The 24095-nt window shown below is 41.6% G+C and overlaps 1 protein-coding gene across 4 annotated transcripts in view; it reads right to left on the bottom strand.

The window, feature by feature from the left end:
- Positions 1-24095, bottom strand: part of atp2b3b (ATPase plasma membrane Ca2+ transporting 3b) — a 103616-nt gene that overhangs the window by 36897 nt on the left and 42624 nt on the right. For all 4 annotated transcript variants that reach the window (XM_086276683.1, XM_086276684.1, XM_086276685.1 and 1 more), the window contains 4 exons: positions 23653-23759; positions 23401-23476; positions 22091-22249; positions 21409-21588 (listed from right to left, as the gene is read on the bottom strand). In XM_086276683.1, coding sequence (XP_086132809.1) covers positions 21409-21588; positions 22091-22249; positions 23401-23476; positions 23653-23759 — 522 coding nt within the window. The remainder of the gene's footprint in view (positions 1-21408; positions 21589-22090; positions 22250-23400; positions 23477-23652; positions 23760-24095) is intronic.

Genomic DNA, 24095 nt, shown 5'->3' with positions numbered 1-24095 from the left:
TGGCTGACACAAGACCTTTTCGGCAAAGATCACGTCGACTGGCACCTGCAGACATAGAGGATGTAAGAAAACATCTGCAAGAGTTACTATGTGCATCATTAAAGAGTCCCGTAGCCCCTATGCCTCGCCGATTGTAATTGTTAGAAAGAAAAATGGAACCATACGGATGTGCATAGACTACAGGCTCCTTAACAGCCGGATCGTGCCCGACCAGCAGTGTTGGGACTAACGCGTTATTAAGTAACGCGTTACAGTAACTACGTTATTATTGTGGTAATGAGCATGGTAACTAGTTATTATACCAAAATCAGGAACGCGTTAATCATTACTGGGATTTAGATAGGCTCGTTATTCGTTACTTCGTGTGGTGGCATCGCGGAGCTTCCACAGATTCAGTAACATTAGCAAGTGGTGGAGGCCAGCAGGTGGATGAGGGAAAGGGGAGGCAGGAGGAGCAGAGACCTCAGGCGGCCACCGGTCCGGTCCGAGTGTCAGGTGAACTGAACTTCAGGTAAGAAGTTGTGACCTGCAGTCTATCTGGGTCAGATATAAACCAAGTTTAGGTGGAGTTTATTTTCGTTGTGCTGGCTTTTTCGTACTGCGTACTAGCTAGCATGACGGGGTTTCTATACAGCTGGGTGGGTGCTATGATGTTAACTGAACTTTATTTTGTTCATAAGGTTAATTATTAGAGTTGCCAACCATCCCGTAAAAAACGGAATCATTCCGTATTCAGAGAAAATATCATGCGTTTGGTATTGAGGTGAAAAGGAATGCAGTTTGTCCCGGACTTCAGCTACAATGAAAAACAGACAAAGCTGGAGTTATTCCGTTTCTTTACGCTGCAGCTGCTTCTTCTTCTCTCATTCTCTCCCCTCCCTCTCCAGTTTCTACTTCAATCATGAAACTGATCAATGATCAGCTGATCGGCTTTTCTCTCTTGTTTGTTTATCTTGTCCCAGTCAAGCCCTGTATGCAGCTCATCTGCAGTCTGGTGTTACCTACATCTTCCTATTCAGAAGGCAGAATTTCCGAGTTCTTAGTATAATCGAAAGCACCACGACTGCAGTTTTTGTGTTGGATGTAAAAAGCGCACATGACGCTGTGACGTTGGCTAGAATCATGTCGGCGATCAACGACGGTCCAGGCGTGGGATTTCTTTCGTGGAAATATGCAGATTATTTTTTCCTTTCTATTGGTAGGTGGCACAGTGCACTTGTGGCAAGTAAGCAAGCTAGAAGACTGGCAATCTTGCTGGGTATCCAGTTATGGAAGCAACACATTAACAAGAGAATTCTGAGTAAAACCAAAGTTACTTTCCCTAGTAACTAGTTACTTTGAAAGTAACGAGTAACTTGCAGTAACTGAGTTACTTTTGATAGAAGTAACTAGTAATGTAACTAAGTTACTAATTTAAAGTAACTTACCCAACACTGCCGACCAGTACATGACCCCCTGCATTGACGAAGCACTGGATTCTTTGTCTGGGAGCAAATGGTTCCCAGTGCTGGATTTGCGTAGTGGATACTACCAGATTCCAATGGCAGAGGAAGATAAAGAGAAGACGGCGTTCATCTGCCCCCTAGGCTTCTTCCAATTTGAGAGAATGCCGCAGGGAATAACAGGAGCGCCTGCGACTTTCCAGCGTCTAATGGAAAAAAACAGTCGGAGACATGAACCTCCTCCAAGTCCTGGTATACCTGGACGACCTGATTGTCTTCGGAAAGTCACTGGAGGAACATGAAGAGCGGCTCATTAAAGTCCTAGATCGTCTTGGAGAAGCAGGACTAAAGATCTCCCTGGACAAATGCCAGTTTTGTCAGCCACAGGTGAAGTACCTCGGGCATATTGTGTCTGCCAAAGGTGTCTCTCCTGATCCGCAGAAGATTGAGGCTGTTACCACCTGGCCTCAGCCCCACGACCTAAAGTCTCTGAGATCGTTCTTAGGTTTCTGCAGGTACTACAGGCGATTCATTGCTAACTACGCCTCTTACTGAACTGACCTATGCTCCGATACAAAAGAGCAAGAAAAAGAGTCCAGACCTCAACAAGTCCTACTTGAAAGAGTCAGAACCCTTTGGAGATCGGTGGGATGACTCCTGCAGCAAAGCCTTTCAGCAGATCATCCACTGTCTAACCTATGCACCGGTATTAGCCTTTGCTGATCCTACCAAGCCTTATGAGCTCCACGTGGACGCAAGCTTCAAAGGACTGGGGGCTGTCCTATACCAGCTACAAGAAGGGGACCTAAGGCCGGTTGCATTTGCCAGCAGGAAGCTAAGTCAGGCTGAGAAGAGGTACTCCATACATCAGCTGGAGTTCCTGTCGTTAAAGTGGGCTGTGGTGGATCGCTTTCATGACTATCTGTATGGGGTGCACTTTACATTGCGTACAGATAATAACCCCTTGACTTATGTTCTGTCTACGGCAAAGCTCAATGCCATGGGACACAGATGGTTAGCTGCTTTGTCCACATATGACTTCGATGTCCATTACAGACCAGGCAAGCATAACATAGATGCAAACATCCTCTCCAGAAACTTTGACACTGACACTGAATGGGAGACTATACCAGAGGCAGCTGTTAAATCCATCTGCAAAAGAGTACGTGTGTCAGAAAGCCCAGAGTTACCCACCAGATGTGTCGACCAAACCGGGGCTTCCCCGGAATACATCCCTGACATCTATGCATTTCCTCTTACGATGGAGTTACAGTCACTGGAACATGTCTCAAAATCTGATCTCGCTAAGGCACAGAAAGAGGATTCAGTCATTGGTCCAGCGGTCAAAGCTGTCCAACAGAATTTATGGACAGGCAACAGTCCGGAGCTGTTGCTCCTAAAAAGAGAGAAAGATAAGCTGACTCTCCTGAGTGACGGTCTGCTCTACCGCATCACCAAACGTCACTCAGTGGAGGAGGTCCGTCAGCTAGTCCTGCCAAAGATGTATCATGACGTTTTGTTGAGATCAGTACACAATGACTCAGGACACCTCGGCATAGAGGGAACTCTGGATTTACTCCGTCGAAGGTTCTACTGGCCAAGAATGTTGCAAGACACTGCGCAACATATCAAAAGTTGTGGTGAATGCATAACACGCAAGACTCCTGCCCAGAGAGCCGCACCACTTCACCAGATCTCCAGCAGTGGACCTATGGATCTGGTGTGCATTGACTTTCTGTCAATGGAGACGGATTCCAAGGGCATAAGAAATGTCTTAGTGGTCACCGATCACTCCACACGCTATGCCCAGGCATTGCCGACCAAGAATCAGACACTCAAACAGTGGCCAAAACCTTAGTGGATAAGTTTTTCGTCCACTATGGTCTTCCGGCTCATATCCATTCAGACCAGGGGCGAGACTTTGAGAGTCTTCTGATCAAAGACTTGTTGAAGAACATGGGGATACAGAAGTCGCGCACTACTCCGTATCATCCGCAAGGAGACCCTCAGCCAGAGCGGTTCAATTGAACGCTGCTTTCAATGTTGGGTACTCTAAGCACAGAGAAAAAACATCAGTGGAGCCAGCATGTCCCTTATTTGGTCCATGCTTATAACAGTACAAAATGTGATGCAACTGGTTTTTCACCATACTTCCTAATGTTTGGTCGTGAAGCCAGACTGCCAGTGGACTTGTTGTTTGGGACCACAATTGACAAAGCTGAGGAAAGTCACTCATGCTATGTGTCAAAGCTTAAAGAAGATCTCCGTCAAGCCAACAAGCTAGCATCCGAGAAAGCAGACAAAGTCCATCAGAAGAACAAAAAGGGCTATGACAAGAGAGTTGGTTTCCAGTCTCTAGAAATAGGAGACAGAGTCCTATTGAAGAACTGGGGTCTCAAAGGGAAGCACAAGTTGCAAACAAGATGGAGTCCAATACCTTACCAAGTTGTTGGAAAAATGCCCAATCTCCCTGTCTACCAACTAAAGAAGGAGAATGGAAGTGGTCGTCACATCCACAGAGATCACATCCTTCCTATTGGCCAACATGTAAAATTGCCAATCCCTGAAGTAGGCAATAACTGTTGTGACAGACAAAAACCAAAGGGCAAGAAACCAAAGCAGGCCACAGTTGTGTCTGACCCTCAGCTGTCACAGGATTCTGATTTGTCGTCAGAGAGTGAGTACTATGAGCCTCAGAGGCACTACTATACTCAAGAAAGAGTGAGAGAAGCACTAAGACAGGCTCTTAGATCTCAAGCAGTGCCACAAGAGGATTGTGCAAATGACCAGGACAAGGTCAGTGATGAAACTGCTTCTGATGAGCGCAGTGAAAATGAGGAACTGCAACCGGAGGATGGAGGCATTATTCAGGACAGAGAGACTGAGCCCGACCAAATGGTGGATATTAAGGAGGAGTATGACCAAAATGAAGAAGATGATGAAAATTCTATCCCAGAACCTGATCTGGATCCCAGAACAGCCTGTTCTGTCTGCCAAAACTGAGAAACCAAATACACACCGTGATCTGTTGGGTGACACTCCTAAAATAAGGCCTAGGAGACAGATTAAACCAGTAGTTCGTTTAACTTATGATGAGCCAGGAAAAGCTAAAGATCAGCCTATCACTATTATACATAGAGGGGTTGTCATCACTATAGGCAAAGACTAAGAACCATAGCATGTAAAAAGGATCATCCTAATTCCCAAGAAGTTCTTGTAGTTCCTTGGTAGTCTGTTGTAGTAATGGGTCGGGGATCTTTGACGTGAACGACGCGAGTCGGCTCCTTATCGCGAGCCGTGGGGGTTTTTCTTTCTTTCTCTCAGCCTCTCTCTCTCTCGCACTTTTTTTCCACTTCACTCCGCATGCGAGCCTTGTGCATTGCGCTGGGAAGAGGGGCAGTAGTTACACTCGGTAGCACAGGAACAGAGTAGGAGAGAGAGACAGAAAGAGCCAGGGACAACAGCGTCACATTAGAAAGGTATAGTAATCATCCACAACTATTTTCAGTTGCAGATGATAAAGGATTCAGAAAGTTTATTCATGCAGGCCCATATGACAGAGAATATGCATGTTCTTTTTGTTTTCATATTTTAATTTATATTTAATTGTGTTGTTGTTTGCAGTGTTTTGTGTTGTTTCACTTTAAATTTGTAAAAGGAAAAAGCTGAAAATTTAAATAGTTAAAAGTTGAAATGTGAATAGTTGATTTTTGTATTATATGATTTATTTATTAAATTTTATGTGGAGTGAATAAATAAAAGTATATTTACGGTGGCCCCTACAGACAAAGCACATACAAACTTCAAATCACATACGAACTCTGAAGCACGTACAAACTCCAAAACACGTAAAAACTCCAAAACACGTAAAAACACGTACAAACTCAGAAGCACATAAAAACTCTAAACACGTACAAAAGACAACAGAAGTGATCCAGGATGCTAGGTGCAGTGTTGAGCTTTTGTTACCTTGTGGCTACACAAGCCAGCAAGTACCAACGACCGGATTTGGTGTGTGGTAATAACAGGTAAATGAACTTTTTTTTTAAATTATTTGACTATAAATGTATAAATACACAAACAATACACATATGCTTTCATGCTTTCAATTGTGTAATTTAAGTGATCTAGGTAGCTCTGTTTTGGAAGTTCAGTTCATGCTAGAAATGTGTTTTGGAGTTTGTATGTGCTTTTTGGAGTTTGTACGTGCTTTGTCTCTAGGGGCCACCGCATATATTTTTATATAAACATATATAAATAAAACCACTTTTTTTTTTTTACATTAGTAATTCCTTTTGTGTATAATTTTATATTATTGTTAATAATAAATTAATAAACCCTCTGGGTTTGTTCAAAATCACTACCCTTTCAGCTTGTTCGTGGCCAAAAGTGGCCACCAACAGATTAGGTCTGTAATTTTTATTATTTTTGTGTTTTTATGCCATTTTTTCTGCATAAAGCTTTTAAGTAACTTCAGTTCTTTTCATAAATATAAAACAATTATTACTTTTTAAATTTTTAACCCTTTAAACACCAGTTTGTTTGTCCACTGCACTAGCTGGAAGACAACCTCAAATTTCGCAATTTTATATAATTGCATTGCTACTGAAATTTCTTGTATTGTTAATAGTAGAGTCTGGGGCATGTAATTGATTCACATCAACATTGATTATAATGCATTGTTATTTTTGTGCAGAGAGAGCAAAAACATAAAAACTCCCTCTCAGCTTGTTGGTGGCCAAAAATGGCCACTCCTTGTTTACGTTTACAAAATGCTATAAAATTCATATATATTAAGAAAAATTTCCACTTTTTTTGACATGATTTTTTAGATTAGTATCAGTGCTGTTCATGAAAATCAAAATTTCATTCAAATTCAGAATTTTAACCTTTTAAATACCAGTTAAATCAAATAATCCTAGGAACTCATAAATGGAAAAAATCACAAAACCCCAATTTTTTTCCAAATAAAACATGTCGTCTGATTTATTTTCTAACCATGGTGGAGGTTAGATGTATAGCAATAATTAACAGTATTAATGACTTTTATGCATCTTTGTTTTTTTACGCAGTGACAGAAAAACAAAAAAAATCCCTCTCAGCTTGTTCGTGGCCAAAAATGGCCACCTCCTGTTTACGTTTACAAAATACTATAAAATTAATAAATATCAAAAAACATTTTTCTACTTTCATTGACTTGATTTTTTAAATTAGCACCGCTCCTAGTCATGAAAACCAAAATATAATTCAAATTCAGATATTATACCCTTTGAATACCAGTCAGATTATGTATTATTGCTACGCTTTTGGGGGAAAATAGTAATAAAGGTCAAGGTCAAATTTATTTATATAGCACATTTCAAACAGCCGATGCTGCACAAAGTGCTTAACAATATAAAAATGGTATTAAAAAGCAACAATGTAATACAATAATAACAGTAAAAAAACAATAATAGGACAGTAAAAGAATTAAAACAATAACTAAACTAATTCAAATAAGACCAAAATGCTTGGGTCATAGTGTGTTAAAAGCCAGGGCATAGAAATGTGTCTTTAGTAATGATTTAAATTGCTCAAGTGTTTGTGCAGATCTAATATTTAAGGGGAGACTATTCCAAAGTCTGGGACCTGCCACAGAGAAGGATCTATCACCACGGGATTTGAGGTTAGTCCGTGGGATGGACAGCATTAGTTTTGAGCTAGACCTCGTGGTTTTTCCTGGAGCATAGGCAGAGAGGAGCTCAGACAGGTAAGGAGGGGCTCGGGCATTAAGTGACTTAAAAACAAAAAGTAGAAGTTTAAATTGGATCCTGTAGGAGACAGGAAGCCAGTGTAAAGAAGCCCAAACTGGAGTTATATGCTCTCTCCGTTTGGTACCAGTTAGCAGGCGAGCAGCTGCATTTTGAACCATCTGAAGACGATGGATGGTGGCCTGATCTAGACCATAATACAATGAATTGCAGTAGTCTAATCTGCAAGTAAGAAAAAGGTGAATAACACGCTCAAAGACGTTAGCCGGAAGGTATGGCTTTACCTTGGCTAGCTGTCTTAACTGAAAAAAACAGGACTGAACTACTGCACTCACCTGCTTATTCAATTTAAAAGAACCATCAATGTAGACACCGAGGTTTTTTATATGTGTTTTACAATATGAGGAAAAGGCGCCCAGAGTGCTGTCGATATGATTAAAGTTGCCAAAAATGACAACCTCAGTTTTATTTTCATTTAGCTTTAAAAAATTTAATGACAACCAATGTTTTGACATCATCCAGGCAGCGTAATAAGAGCTGCGGATGGTCTAAAGTTCACATTTTTTAGCATATGAATGGTGAAACCTAATATTTTTTATCATCATTGCAGGTCAGTAACAGTAACTGTAACAATGATTTATTTTTACTTTATTTTTTTTTTCTTTGGGGGGGGGATGAATGGCCAAAAAGAATATCACACATGGTGTGTTAGTGGCCAGAAAGGCAATTTAATGACCAAATAACCCCTGAAATCACCAATAAAATGATCAAAATTTATATTCCAGTATGTGTGTGCTTCTGTGTGCATCATCATTAGCAGCAAGATGTACTAACCAGATTAGAGTGGTTTTTGTAGGCACACTTTCTACACCTGGTGCAAGGGGCTGCTGTTCCAATCCTGGAGGTGCGCCTTTTGCACCTTCTTCTTATTTTGTTGGTGGGGTGTGGGTCACACTCTGGTTCAGACTACTCTATCAAGGTTCAAGGTTCTTTATTTGTCACATGCATAGTTATACAAGTATAACACACAGTGAAATGTAGCCTGACACGCTCCTCGACATGTGCAAAAATTGGGGGGGGGGTGTAGAGGAAGAACATTATATATATATATACATACATATTGTATATACACTGGGTGAATGTGCAGTAGTAGCAGCAAGCAGGTGAATTCTGTACATTAATATGAATAGACATCTGACTATTTTACAGGATAGACAATATAAACATATTTAAAATTAAAGGAATTGAAATGTACATTGTGCCTTGGTTTAGAGTGTCTGGAAGAGAGTCCTGTCTCAGTCAATTATAGATGATGTGAGAGGGCGGGTGTGTGTGTTTAGGGCACGGATGGCTTGGGGATAGAAGCTCCTCTTGAGTCTCTCTGTCCTTGCCCGGAAGATGCGGAACCTTCTACCAGATTGCAGAAGTTGGAACAGTTTGTTGCCAGGATGGGACGGGTCCTTCAGTATCTGCGCTGCTCTAGTCCGGCATCTCCTGGTGTAGGTGTCCTGAAGCGGGGGGAGAGCAATCCTGCAGCAGCGTTCTGCTGTACGGATCACTCTCTGGAGAGCTTTTTGGTCCTTCACACAGCTGTTCCCAAACCACGATGTCATGTTCTGTGTGAGGATGCTCTCCACAGCGCCTGTATAGAAAATCCTGAGGATCTTTGGAGAGACCCTGAACTTCCTCAGTTGTCGTAGGTGATACAGGCGCTGCCTAGCCTTTTTGGTCTGGATGTGGGCAGCCCATGTCAGGTCTGAGGAGATGTGGACACCAAGATACTTGAAGGACTGCACCCTCTCCACTGGAGCTCCATTGATGATGATGGGCTTGTAGTCTCTGTGCTGAGATCAATCTTGAGATCAATGGCAGAAGTGGCTGAGAATCAGGGAGAAGGGTGTATTGCATTTGTTGAGGTCACCAGCATGTGTCCCAGCTCTCCCAGGATCACTTTTCATTTGTAGGTTGTAGAGGACTCCCCCACTTCAGTGAAGTTGTTTCCGGCGGGACAAAGGCATCATATCTATATCCAAGACATCCAGGAAATTGGAGAAAAGAGCCATCAGCCATCAGTTTTCCTTCTACAACTCGAGGTGCCAACATCCTCTCTAAGTTATCCAAGCAATATTTGTGCCTATTGTAGTCCAGGATTGCTTCTTGCTTTTACGCATCCTTTATTCCCCATCACTGACTGCTGGTTCCTTGTGTGTTGCTGTCAAAAGAAACACATTCCTCCGTTGCTTTGGCATGTGGGATATCGCTGTGGTAGTTTTGGTGAAGCCAAAGACAGACAACAAAATCTTCCTGCATTAGCAGCCTGAGATCTACTTTTGACTTCTTTATAACAAAGGAGATCTTTTAGCTGCTGTGCACCCTTACAAACCTGCACGGGAGGCGAAGGTGTGAGGATTGGAGGATTATAGATGAAGTGGAGATGTGAGCCTAAACCAGAATAAAGCAATACGTAGCATGTTGGATGACAACACTGGAAGTTCTCAGGAAGTAAAAAAGGGCAAGGGGTTCAGACTCCAACTGACGGAGGAGCCCCGAGGACAACGTCTTTACTTCGGTCACCTTGGCAGAGGAACTCCTCAGATGAAAAATGGCACAGGGGAAACATCCCAGAGCGTCCTCCTCAGCTCCTCCAGTTGCAACAGAGGGAACTGCATACAGGGTGACCCCTGGTTTGATACCAGTGGGTACTGGATTGTAGAGCAGTTTCTCTTCAGTGGTGGGACCCACATGGTTTTCCTTTCATGAGGGATCCACTCAGTCACCGGCTCCTCTGTCTCAGAAAATGCTCCTATGTTCTTTTCCATCATCTGCTCAGCCTCCACCTCCATGCCCCCCAACCCCAATCCTCCCCCAAAGAAGAGGATTCAGGCACTGGCTAGTACTCAACATCAGTGGTAATGCAGTCAGCCTCTTTGGAGATTGTCCCCTCATCTTCTGGAGAGGAAGTTTCTTCATCTTGGGTAGATGACTTTTCTTCAAGGGCAGAGGACTGCTTGCTGTCCTTGCTCTCTGACCATCATATAGGCAATGCTTGAAGCAGTGATGACCTTCTTGCCATATCGCCAGAATAAATGATCTGGAAGCTGTTAGGCTTACTTACAGCAGTAGCAACGTCTGCACCTGCATAAACTCCAGGACACGTTTACAAACAGTGTTTGTTGTTTGTGCTGCATGTGAGTGAAGTTGCCCCCCCCCCCCCAACACCTTCTTCAAATCCAACAAAAGTGGTATCAAACATTTGTGCTGGTTTGTGCTGCAAAAAGTTTCATTTGTGCTGCTATCATTTTAAAGATATTAATAAAAATTTCTAGAGGTCATCAGAGGTCAACCAGCCCCCCCACATTACCCAAATCCAACAAAAGTGGTATCAAACGTTTGTGCTACATTTGTGCTGGTTTGTGCTGCAAAAAGTTTCGTTTGTGCTGCTATCATTTTAAAGATATTAATAAAAATTTCTAGAGGTCATCAAAGGTCAACCAGCCCCCCCACATTAATGGAATCAAACAAAATTGGTGTCAATCAACTGTGCTATGTTTGTGCTGGTCTGTGAAGGTTCTCAGTCATCCAGGTCATTGTAGTCAAAGGAGCTTGCAAAGAAAAGCGTCTGGACTTCTTTAAGTTACTTGAAGACGTTTCACCTCTCATTCGAGAAGCTTCTTCAGTTCTAAGGTCAAATGGTGGAGAGTCCCAGGTATAAACCTAGTGGGAGTTTCCCCCCACAGAGGGACAAAAAGACCCCCTGATGATCCTCTAATCGCCTGAGCCAAGGTGTGAAAATGGGTGTGGGTCCCAATCAGCCAGAGTTTCGGGTGAGTTCATTGTGAAACCTGGTCATTTCACATTTTGGACAGAGAGAACAGATGGTTTGAAAGAGGAGTGAAAGAAGCCATCTATGTCCACTGTGAGCGACCATCTTTGAACAGAGGCGGTGGTTTACGACACCAACTCTCTGCCATCTATAATCCAGTTTTGAGATCCCTTCCCAGACGCCTTAACACCCACTCACATCCTGGGCCATCTGATCTCAGGAATTCGCATGATAAGGTGGGGCCAGGTTTCACAATGAACTCACCCGAAACTCTGGCTGATTGGGACCCACACCCATTTTCACACCTTGACTAGGTTTATATATGGGACTCTCCACCATTTGACCTTAGAACTGAAGAAGGTGAAACGTCTTCAAGTAACTTAAAGAAGTCCAGACGCTTTTCTTTGCAGGCTCCTTTGACTATGGTTTGTGCTGCTTAAATTGTCGTTTGTGCTGCTTCTGTTTTAAAGATATTAATGAAAAGGTAAAGGTCAAAAGGTCAACCAGCTCCCCCACATTACCCAAATCAAAGAAAATTGATGTCAAACGTTTGTGCTACGTTTGTGCTGGTTTGTGCTGCAAACATTTTTGTTTGTGCTGCTAACATTTTAAACATTTTAATAAAATAACGTCTTGATGCGTGCTTAATCATCCAGGTAAGTAAATCCCAAAAGGTTGATTCTGTTCATCTGGACATTTTCAGTTGGAGAAACGTTTCGTCACTCATCCAAGTGACTTCTTCAGTCTCAGCTGACTGCAGGTTTCCCCAACCTTATAAACAGTACATTTGCATAGTGAAGGAAACTAGCACCACTGAATGAACAATGGGCTCGGGGGTTAGTTCCATGATTGTTAGTATGCAAATTCTTATGACCATTGATCAATGACAACTAATCAAAGCCTACTGATTAATGGCCATGAGTACCATTCACAGAAAGTGGGGAATGGCTACAATCACAGCATTGTAGGATGGCGAAAGATGTACCCTTGGGCCCCCCTTCTCGATTCAGAGATGGTCAGCATCCTGACAGCCCGATGGACGAAGCTGTCTCTCAGTCTGTGTGTTCTGGTCCGGAGGCTCTTCAGTATCCTTCCTGATGGCAGCAAACTGAAGACGCTGCTGAAGGGATGAGTGGAGTCACCTGTAATGGAGAGGACCTTCCAGATGAGGCAGGTGCAGCTGCTCTCACTACCCGTTGTTATTTTTTCCTGTAGAACCCAGTGCAGGAGTCATACTTATGCTTCTCAGTTTGCAGAGGAAGTAGAGTCGCTGTTGGTCTTCTCCACATTCAGGGACAGGTTGTTGTTGTTTTACCACTCTGCCAGATGGTTAACTCGTCGTGGGTCAGCAGAGTAAAGAGAAGAGGGCTCAACACACATCCTTGGGGAGCCCCCGTATTCAGTGTTCTTGGGCTGGAGTTGTTGCTGTCGACCCGTATTGTCTGCTGTCTTCCTGTCAAGAAATCTAGCAGCAAGGTGCTGATCCCCAGCAGATCCAGTTTGTGAATGAGTTGCTGGGGAATGAATTCAAATTCAAATTCAAATTCAAATTTTATTTGTCACGTACACAGTCATACACAGTACGATATGTAGTGAAATGCTTGGACAACTGCTCGTGACCTAAAGAAAACAAAAAAGGAAAAGGCTATGAATAAGATAGGAAATAAATATGAAAAATTAAAAAGGGTAAATTTAACTAAATTAAGGTTAAAAATGAAATAACTGTACAACACAAATTAGAATATGATGATGCTGAAGGCTGAACTGAAGTCTATGAACAGCACTCTGACATATGAGTCTCTAGTGTTGAGATGTGTGAGGGCTGAGTAAGGGGCAGTTGAAATTCCATCATCACTTGAGCGTTTTGACGAAAGCAATAATTTGATTTGATGCATGACTAACCGTTCAAAGCACTTCATAATGATGGAAGTGAGTTTGACAGGACGGTAGTCCTTAAAGCAGGAGGTAGATGACTTCTTGGGTACAGTAATGATGTTGGAGGCTTTGAGGCATGTGGGAACGGCGGTACTGATTTTGGCAAGGGATCTCCACACACTGTCTGGGGATTGTGTCACCACGGTCTGCAGAGTGGGCTTGTAGTCTGTGATGGTTTGTATTCCTTGCCACTGCCTCCAAGTATCTCTGCTGTCGCTGAAGCTTTGCTGTAGCTGATGCCACGTGATGCCCTTGCTGTTCTTTGGCTCACCTAATTCTGAAGGCTTGCATTTTTCAACCTTAGGAGTATTTAAACCTGACCTGTGAGCCATGGTTTCTGATTGGCCCGGACAGTGATAGGCCTGGTGTCACGACCTGCAGGATTGGCAAGGTGCTGATCAGAATCTCTCCACTCCTAGCCCTCCTTCTCTTCTCTTTTTCCCTCTCTCTCCCCCTCTCTCCTTCTCTGCCCTGTTTTGCAGGGGCGGAACTCATGGCGACTTCACGCCCTCGGTCCACGCCTTCCTGGATTGGGAACACCTGGGCCTCATCAGACCAGCTGGTATATTAGAAGGAGGAGATCAGCTGTTCAACGCTGGATTGTTGTGAAGGTTCTAGTCAGTACACGTCTAGCTCAACTTTCCTGTGCCTCCGTCTCAGAGACTTAACGAGTGTTTCTTTGTTCCTAGATTCCCTGTCTTTCCCTGTGTGGAGTGTGGAAGGAGTGACTGGTCGCTAGCGGAGAAGAGAGAGGTTGAACTGAGCGCGTGTGTGATATCCCTGTTTTCCCAGGAGCCCTGCCCCTCACGTCTTGTATATAGCACTAACCCCGCACTGTCTGTACATACACTTGGTGAAGATCTGTAAATAAACCGTCTCTGTTTAAACGCTACTCAGGAGTCCTGCGAGTGGATCCTCTAAGCAACCCGTGACACCTGGTCTCTGTGACATCATCGATGCATTTTGGGATGTAGGCAGTAACAGTTTCTCTATATTCCTGAAAGTCTGTGGTGTTGTCGTGTGTAGCAGCCTGTGGTGGAAAAGCAGTCTTGCAGTGCCTCTGAGGACCCTTCTGGCCACACCTGTACCTGCTTACGAACTGGTTTGGTGACTTTGACCAGGGGCCTGTTGGAACCCATGGCACACCTAGGTTTCCGCCTGTACTGACCCTTATGCAAAATAAGTGGAATTAAGACACAGTTCCAAAAGCAAACACAACTGATCAGTGCTGAGAGTGGTCCTGTTGCTGAGGTTGGGGTGATCCTGTAATCTTTTATGAACTATCTCCAAAGCATCTATGACTGGGATGCAAGTGAAGACAGATGTAACATCTCTCTCTCACCGTACATGTACTGTTTATAAAATTAGGGAAACACAACCTGCACAAACAAAATAATTTGCAGGACAAATGTTTGACATCAATTTTGTTCGATTTGAAGAAGGTAGGGGGGGAAATTTCACTCACATGTGTTTATAAGGTTGGGGAAACCTGCAATCAGCTGAGACTGAAGAAGTCACTTGGATGAGTGATGAAACGTTTCTCCAACTGAAAATGTCCAGATGAACAGAATCAACCTTTTGGGATTTACTTACCTGGATGATTAAGCACGCATCAAGACGTTATTTTATTAAAATGTTTAAAATGTTAGCAGCACAAACAAAAATGTTTGCAGCACAAACAAATCAATTTTCTTTGATTTGGGTAATGTGGGGGGGCTGGTTGACCTTTTGACCTTTACCTTTTCATTAATATCTTTAAAACAGAAGCAGCACAAACGACAATTTAAGCAGCACAAACCAGCACAAGCATAGCCAACACGTTCTCACTCCCAAAGCGTAACATTTTACGCTAGGTGACAAATCGTCAACATATTACATTTTCGGCTACCCACCACGTTCCTAAATGACGACCTCGGAAAAAAGAGGAAATATGAGAACCGTCTGGACTCCATCTACACATGTTCGCTCTTTTTCTTCAAATCGCTTAGAAACACGCTATTTCACATCATTATAGTCCTGGTTAAGATCAGGAATAAGGTTATGGTTAGGGCTAGGGATAAGGTTAGGTTTAGGGCTGGAATACAGGGCTGCAACGTCTATTACCGCGGGAGCCATAACCCGCGGCGTACCATAAGAATGCAGAAGGTCTCCTTTCATGTTCCTCAGGAACGCCGCGGGACGTGACAAAACGTCGACATGTTACGCCTCGGGAGTGAGAATGGGCTGACATAGCACAGTTGATTGACACCAATTTTGTTTGATTCCATTAATGTGGGGGGACTGGTTGACCTTTGATGACCTCTAGAATTTTTTTTAATATCTTTAAAATGATAGCAGCACAAACGAAACTTTTTGCAGCACAAACCAGCACAAACGTAGCACAAACGTTTGATACCACTTTTGTTGGATTTGGGTAATGTGGGGGGGCTGGTTGACCTCTGATGACCTCTAGAAATTTTTATTAATATCTTTAAAATGATAGCAGCACAAACGAAACTTTTTGCAGCACAAACCAGCACAAACGTAGCACAAACGTTTGATACCACTTTTGTTGGATTTGGGTAATGTGGGGGGGCTGGTTGACCTCTGATGACCTCTAGAAGTTTTTATTAATATCTTTAAAATGATAGCAGCACAAATGAAAATTTTTGCAGCACAAACCAGCACAAACGTAGCACAAACGTTTGATACCACTTTTGTTGGATTTGAAGAAGGTGGGGGGGCTGGTTGACCTTTTGACCTTTACATATACATTAATATCTTAAAAACAGAAACAGCACAAACGACAATTTTAGCAGCACAAACCAGCACAAACGTAACACAGTTGATTGACACCCATTTTGTTTGATTTAATTAATGTGGGGGGGCTGGTTGACCTCTGATGACCTCTAGAAATTTTTATTAATATCTTTAAAATGATAGCAGCACAAACAAAAAATTTTGCAGCACAAACCAGCACAAACGTAGCACAAACGTTTGATACCACTTTTGTTGGATTTGAAGAAGGTGGGGGGGGGGCAACTTCACTCACATTTGTGCTGCAGCTGCAGCTGCAGGTTTGAACTCTGCAAAATGTCCTGTGATTGGGGGTTTTTTTGTTTTTGTTTTTGTTTCTAGAGTTAATATTTTGGGTATGGTCTCTTTTATGAAAAATACAAGAGTAAAAGTGCTTTTAACATGTGCTTCAATGCTAAGTTTGACTGGGAACATCAAAGCTCAATAGCCTGCATCCACAGAAATTCACTGGAGTCTATGTAATGTTTGATGCATCATTATTTATTCCAGTCTATCTTGCAAATACATGTTTGTGCTGCAATGTCATGCACAAACACAAACTATTAGATCCGTAAGATCAAACCTGTGTCAAAATTGTGTCATTATTCTGGTCCATTGGAGTGTGGTAAGCCATCAAAGGCCACTACTAGAAACTAGGAATATTACATGAAATCGCTTGCTTGGCCAAAAATGGGTAAATGATGTAATTTGGTAAAAAACATTAAAAACTACAATTTCCATGTGTTGAGTTTAGAATGAAAGCAATTTTACCTAAATCGCATGATATAGTACTGTCAATGACAAGGAATCAAAAGAGGTGGTTATAATGGGTTTCAATTGGCCAAAAATGGCCACGATAGAGCCAAGTGGAACAATTTGGTGTATAGTGTATATTATTGACATTATTAATTTGCATTAACAGATCAAAAATGGTTGAAAAAAGAAAAGTGAAGTGGCCACAAATGGCCAGGATAGAGCCCAGAGGGTTAAAGCAACAAAACAACCTGAACAGCCGGTTTGGAACCGAAAGAGCCGGCTCTTTTTAGTGAGCCGAGCCGAAAGAGCCGGTACTTAAAAAGAGCCGGTACTTAAAAAGAGCCGGTACTCTAAAAAGAGCCGGAAATCCCATCACTAGTGGGAAGCTAAAACAGGTAGCTTGTGGAGCATGTGGAGATCACAGACCGTCCTCATCTTTGTGCTACTGCATTAAGAGCAGGTGACAGGTTTGGAGGAGCTGAAAACAGCCTGTTGCCTGGATTAATCTGGTGGGAGTTGCAAGTTTCACAAGGTACTGAGTTTATTTATTTATTTTTTGCTCGTTGAGTGAAGAACTTCCGGTTGGGAGATCTTTTGGATTTATACTGGAGCAATACAGGCCTGCAATGTAGGGTGTATTTCTGCCGGCTTTAGGTTTAGTTTGGGACTATGATTGTTTGTCACTGGTGGTTTACATTGTATATGAGGAGATTCTGTGTACAGCTGGTAAATTGCTGTGTGTGTTTTGCTTTGCCTGAATACTGAAACCTGCCATTTTACACTATTGAGTTCCTGTTTCTCTTTATTCTTTATTTTTTGTGTGGATGCCCTCAAAGGGCATTCACTATTTGTGTGGACACTATTGAGTTCCTGTTTCTCTTTATTCTTTATTCCACTATTTACTAGTTGCTTCCGTACACTTTTTGGCACTCAACTACTCCCACAGTTTTCAGCCGATTTTCGGCATTCAAAGTTTAAAAAATTCTGCTCTTTCTGCTGATGCCGGCTATGACTTTTGGTGCTCATAACTTCTATACTTTTTGAGATATTGAATTTTTTTTGCAATATTTTTTGCCCATTTCTGCCATATCATCAGTGGCCTCACTGATTTTCCTTGCCGGGTTGACCTGTGTTTTAGCTCAGTGAGATGAGCATCCGTTCTCAGACTGGGAGGCCCGGGTTCAAATCCCACTTATGGCAACATTTCTTTCAGTTAACATTTAAACTTTTTTTAACTCTTTTGAACACAAATTTCAGCTTTTTCACCCCTTTTCAGCACAATTTTAATTTTTTTCACCACTTTTCAGCACAAATAACAGCTTTTTCAGCTGTTTTCAGCAAAAACCTCTTTTCAGCAGAATTCTGCTCATTCAACTCTTTTCAGCAGAAATTCTGCTAATTGAACTAATTTCAGCAGAAATTCATCTGATTGAACTCTTTTCAGCAAAATTTTCAGCCTTTTCACCTCTTATTAGCACAAATCTCAGCTGTTTTCAGAAAAAACTATTTTGAGCAGAAATTCTGCTAATTGAACTCTTTTCAGCAGAAATTCTGCTGATTGAACTCTTTTCAGCAGAAATTCTGCTGATTGAACTCTAATCAGCAACTCTTTTCAGCATAAATTCTGCTGATTGAACTCTTTTCAGCAGAAATTCTGCTGATTCACCTCTTTTCTGCAAAGTTTTTTCACGACGTTTTGTAACTCCAAAAAACAGCGTTTTTCGCATCTCACAGCTATCGAATTCTGGCTGCTCATCACCCTGTTTTCCAGGCGCCCGCTCTCTTTGCCAGTGGCGCAATTGGTAATGAAACGGATCTTCAGACCAAAGTTCAAGGGTTCAATTCCACCATGGCCCAAATGTTTTTTTCACTACAAATTGATACACTATCACAGACCTGTAATTCATATTGATAATTTATTACAATTCGGCAATGTTTTATGATTTTGGCAGCTTTTCTAATATGGACCTCAGATTCTTGTTAACGCTCCATGGCAGAAATACATACAAATACACAGCCTGATGAAGCAGACAGAAGCAGTACCTCTGATTGGTTCAGCATTTTCACCTCTTATCAGCACAAATCTCAGCCTCTTCTGCTGCTTTCATTAGAATTTTAAGCTTTTCCAGAAATTCTGCTGATTGAACTCTTTTCAGCAGAAATTCTGCTCATTCAACTCTTTTCAGCAGAAATTCTGCTGATTAACCCTTGAGACCAGAAGGACAAGGTTCGAATCCTGCTCAGGGCAACGTTTTTTTCAACTTTTTCAGCTCTTTTCAGCAGAAATCTTCAGCGTTAAGGCATCCACACAGCATTTTCGCAGAAAATGCAATTCTTTCTAGTTGTGTGGATGCCCTCAAAGGCATCCACACTATTGAGTTCCTGTTTCTCTTTATTCTTCTGCTAGTTGCTTCCATACGTCTTTTGGACGTTAACTACTCCGTCAGTTTTCAGCCGATTTTCTCCGTTCAAACTTTAAAAAGTTCTGCTCTTTCTGCTAATGGGTTCTATGACTTTTGGTGCTCATAACTTCTATACTTTTTGAGATATTGAATTTTTTTTGCAATATTTTTTACCCATTTCTGCCATATTATCAGTGGCCTCACTGATTTTCCTTGCTGGGTTGACCTGTGTTTTAGCTCAGTGAGATGAGCATCTGTTCTCAGACTCGGAGGCCCGGGTTCAAATCACGCTTATGGCAACATTTTTCAGTTAACACTTTAACTTTTTTTAACTCTTTTGAACACAAATTTCAGCTTTTTCACCCCTTTTCAGCACAATTTTCCGTTTTTTCACCACTTTTCAGCACAAATACCAGCTTTTTCAGCTATTTTCAGCAAAAACCTCTTTTCAGCACAATTCTGCTCATTCAACTCTGTTCAGCAGAAATTCATCTGATTGAACTCTTTTCAGCAAAATTTTGAGTTTTTTCTGCTGTTTTCAGGAAAAACCTCCTTTCAGCAGAAAATCTGCTGATTAAACTCTTTTCAGCAGAAATTCTGCTGATTAACCTCTTTTCAGCAGAATTCTGCTCATTCAACTCTTTTCAGCAGAAATTCTGCTCATTCAACTCTTTTCAGCAGAAATTTTGCTGATTCACCTCTTTTCTGCAAAGTTTTCAGCCTTTTCACTAATTATCAGCACAATTCTCAGCCGCTTCTGCTCATTTCAGCACAATTGTCAGTCTCTCCACCTCTTCTTTGTAAAGCGCTATATAAATACAGGCCATTTACCATTTGTGAGAAAGAATTTGGCGCAGTGAGATGAATAGCCGCCTTGAGACCAGAAGGGCCAGGTTCGAATGCTGCTCAGGGCAACATTTTTTTTGTTTCAACTTTTTCAGCTTTTTTCAGCAGACATCTTCAGCGTTAAGGCATCCACACAGCATTTTCGCAGGAAATGCAAATTTTTCTAGTTCTTTATTATTCAGCAAGTTGCCTCCGTACGTTTTTGGACGTTAACTACTCCCTCAGCTTTCAGCCGATTTTCTCCGTTCAAACTTTAAAAAATTCTGCTCTTTCTGCTAATGGGTGCTATGACTTTCGGTGCTCATAACTTCTATACTTTTTGAAATATTGAATTTTTTATGCAATGTTTTTTGCCCATTTCTGCCATATTATCAGTGGCCTCACTGATTTTTCTTGCCGGGTTGACTTGTGTTTTAGCTCAGTGAGATGAGCATCCATTCTCAGACTGGGAGGCCCGGGTTCAAATCCCGCTTGTGGCAACATTTCTTTCAGTTAACAGTAAAAAAAATTTAACTCTTTTGAACACAAATTTCAGCTTTTTCACCCCTTTTCAGCATAATTGTAAGTTTTTTCACCACTTTTCAGCACAAATACCAGCTTTTTCAGCTGTTTTCAGCAGAATTCTGCTCATTCACCTCTTTTCAGCAGAAATTCTGCTGATTGAACTCTTTTCTGCAAAGTTTTCAGCCTTTTCACCTCTTATCAGTACAATTGTCAGTCACTCCACCTCTTCTTTGTGAGAATCCGTTTGGCTCAGTGAGATGAGTAACTACCTTGCGACCAGAAGGACCAGGTTCGAATCCTGCTTAGGGTAACATTTTTTTTTTCAGCTCTTTTCAGCAGAAATCTTCAGCGTTAAGGCATCCACACAGCATTTTCGCAGGAAATGCAAATTTGTTCTAGTTATTTTATTGTTTTCATTGTTTGGTAAATTAAAGGAGGGTTGCAATGCTCTACTTTACATGGTGTATGACATGATTTACTGCACTGTAGACACTAGTGTTCATTTTCGCGTGTAGTGCTACTGTTAAGGGATAAGCTTCATTGATCCCAGAAACAAAACAGAAGTTAATTGAAAAATATCGTACGAGAGTACACTAGAAAAAGAACCCAAAGCCCATTTATTTAATGGTATTGAGTAAATGAGCGCTACATAAACATTTGGATAAATGAATGTATAAACGACTCACACTGCATTAGAGAAGTGAAACTAATGCAAATGTTCTGTAAACCTGCATTCTTTTTAATGACCAGCAGGTGGCGACTCCTATGATTGTAAAAGACCTCTCCAATTGTATAGAAGTCAGTGGCAAACTTGCACTTAGCTCTCAGGAAACATTTTCACTTCAACATGAAAATGATTTTATAAATTTAATTAACTAGCTCATATACAATAGCTAATAGCTTATTATTGACAAATCGTGGCTGGTGAGTGTGCAGTGTTATGCTCTCATGATGATTTCAAAAAGCAAAGTTGGCAACATATGTGTCTGCTTCATTCTTGTTAAAAACAGGGTCAATAATTCAAAAATCTCTGTTTTAAGTGTCTTTAAAGGAAAGAGAAGCCCAGCTGTTTGACATGAAAGAGATGCAATCATTTTATAGTTTTAAAACAAATGTATTAGTGTGCATGGAATCCAGTTGACAAGGTATTCAACTAATTTGAGACCACCACTTACCTCTCCTTTCTCGTTTCTGATTCGTCGGTTAAAGTCTTTGCCCTCTAGACAGATAAAATCATCTCCGGGGTGGATGATGCCACATTTAGCAGCAATGGCCCTGGCTGTGTTAATGTTATCACCAGTCACCATCCGCACTGTAATGCCTGCACGCTGACACTTACGGATGGCATCGGGCACCTTGGAGAACAAGGACATTTGTTCACAAAAAAATATAACAATATTATTTTTAACAGCACAGTCGCATTATGGCATGAACAAACCCAAAGAACCAATTCAAATTCCAACTATTCCAAAACACATGCTAGCTCTCAAATCCCATACTTCCATACTGACACTTGAAAAAGTGTATTCACTCAGTAAAGGACACCTAAATGCTAAGTGTTTGACAAGTGGCCAGATGGTGTACTCAGTTGCTGAGTGGACACATCTTGCCCTCGACTGTCACTGTCCTGAGTAATACAAAGCAGCAACCGAAGGACCACCAAACAATTTCCAGCCAGTGGAAGGAGCAGAAATCATCAGTACAATAATCATACTAATGCTAGCTGGCTACCTATATGGCTAACAGCACAATTTACTTAATACACAAGTATATATGTAGTGGACTATACAAAAATGAAAATGGATTTATCCAAATTACCCAAACTGAGGCAAACAAACACACTTCGTTGTATCCTACCTCAGGCCGTACAGGATCCTCTATCCCAACTACAGTGATGCAGGTCAACTCCGTTACTATCTCTGTCTCGTTGTCCCATTCTGGTTCCGGATTGGATGGAAGGTCACGGTATGCAATGCATATGGTCCTCAACCCCTCACATGCCATGGGCTCAATCACCTATTAATAATCATTATTGCAGCAATAATCAGGAAGATTAGACCACACTATATTGTCCTGTATATAACATTTAAATATGAATACACAGCTGGAAGGAAAAGACCTCAAGCTGCAGACAGCAGTAATGTAAAGATGAGGTGACTAAAGCTGCCACAGTGGAAACTGAACTACTGAGCTGGAACAAAATTGTGTAAGAAATTATTTTTCTCACGGCAGAAGTTGTTTATCAAAACGCAAATGTAGGCCAGTCAGGCAGTCTGTCAATTAACAATACTCAGCCTGCGCAGGCTTAGAACTATGTGGAACAAATACATGTGTTTTGCTGTTACAAGTTTTAGTTACATCAAAGCTGATCTGGTGAACACGTATAGCAGATTTAGAATGTAAGTCTACCAACGCTGGTCTTAATTCACATTCTGTTCTGTGATGCTTATGGTGTTTAGTGTGACTCCAAGTGTGACTTCTTATCTATAATGTGTGAAGAATATTTTTGCTAGTGGATATTTAAGGTACAATATGGGCAGACTGAGTCAGGAAAGCAGTGGCCTTACAGAGTTTTTATCTGGTTTCACAAAGTAACAGCCAAACGTAATGATGCTGCAATAGGCCTCTGTCTATCAGCAGAATACTGGTACAAGAGATCCTTGAGGCAGCACCACTGGTGAAGCTTGTGCTTATCATGACAATTTCACGATGTAATAAGAGGTGTCGGCATCTCAAAGTTTGTCCTACACAATAGCATAGCTCCTCACTAACATCACGCATCTAACAAGATTATTAAACAAAAGAGGTACAGTATTCAACTCTGTATTCTGTTTTATTTCACTTTCATAGCTTTCTCATATTTCTGTTTGCAGATTTACCTGCTTGGCATAAAACAGCAGAAAGGCACAGTTAGAGACTGTGACGATTACTTTAAGTTTTGGCACTCAGCACTCAATCTGGGTTTTAGTTTCTGTTTAAGTCACCCCTCTGGATAGAATTTCTGTTTGATGTTTGTGGAAAACAAAAGAAAATCTATCATGTTTTGTGACATGTAAAATCTTCTAGTTTCTGAAAAGGGAAAGTCTTGAAAATTACTGAGAAGGTAGCTAAAATCTATTAGGAGAAGGACTTTTAGAACGATACAATGAAGGAATCAGAAGTCTTACCTGTTTTACCATCTCATCTCTGTCACGTGGGCGGAAACTGCGAGATTCTCCATTGGCATCGAGAATGTAGGAACACCTGGAAGACAGATGAAGATTTTTGGGGAGGAAAAAGAGCAGCTTTTATTTTACAGATTAAAACCATTTAAACAATTACATTAAACACAGTGTGAGCTGTTGCTGTTATATTAGTTTACATAATCTCGTGTAACACCAGACCACTTCCTCCTTTGCTCATCCTCCCCTATCACTCACTTCTTTAACATGATTTCAGATGCTCCTTTGCTGTAAAGCCGGAAGGAACCATCAGGCAGCTTGATCACCGTGCTCATGGATTTACGCACTGAGTTGAATGTATACACCTGAGAGAGAGGGGAGATGTGTGATACATAAGAGTACAATCAAAAATAGACTTTAATATCTCTGACTTAACGCCCCGCGGGGTGTGCTGAAGGTGTACTTAAGGGTTTGAATCTTTATCAATGTAAGAAATCATGCTTGCTGCACTGTCAGCATGTCAACTCATCATAAAGTAGGGGAAATCAGCTATACCCTCATCATTTCATCACTGAAACGCGATTGTAGTTTATGTAGCTATGAATAAGTGATGATTTGAGTCATCACTGTGATCTGCCAGCACCAAGGAAAACAACAGGCTTGTTTGTCTCCCATCATTGTAGCGGAGAGAATGCTGTTGA

This window comes from Aulonocara sp. 'chitande type north' Nkhata Bay, linkage group LG20, assembly GCF_057382095.1.
Source record: "Aulonocara sp. 'chitande type north' Nkhata Bay isolate Kocher_YH1m ecotype deep benthic linkage group LG20, A_spYH_male_GT1.1, whole genome shotgun sequence".
NCBI classification, from domain to species: domain Eukaryota; kingdom Metazoa; phylum Chordata; class Actinopteri; order Cichliformes; family Cichlidae; genus Aulonocara; species Aulonocara sp. 'chitande type north' Nkhata Bay.
This window is presented reverse-complemented; position numbering and strand designations above follow the sequence as displayed.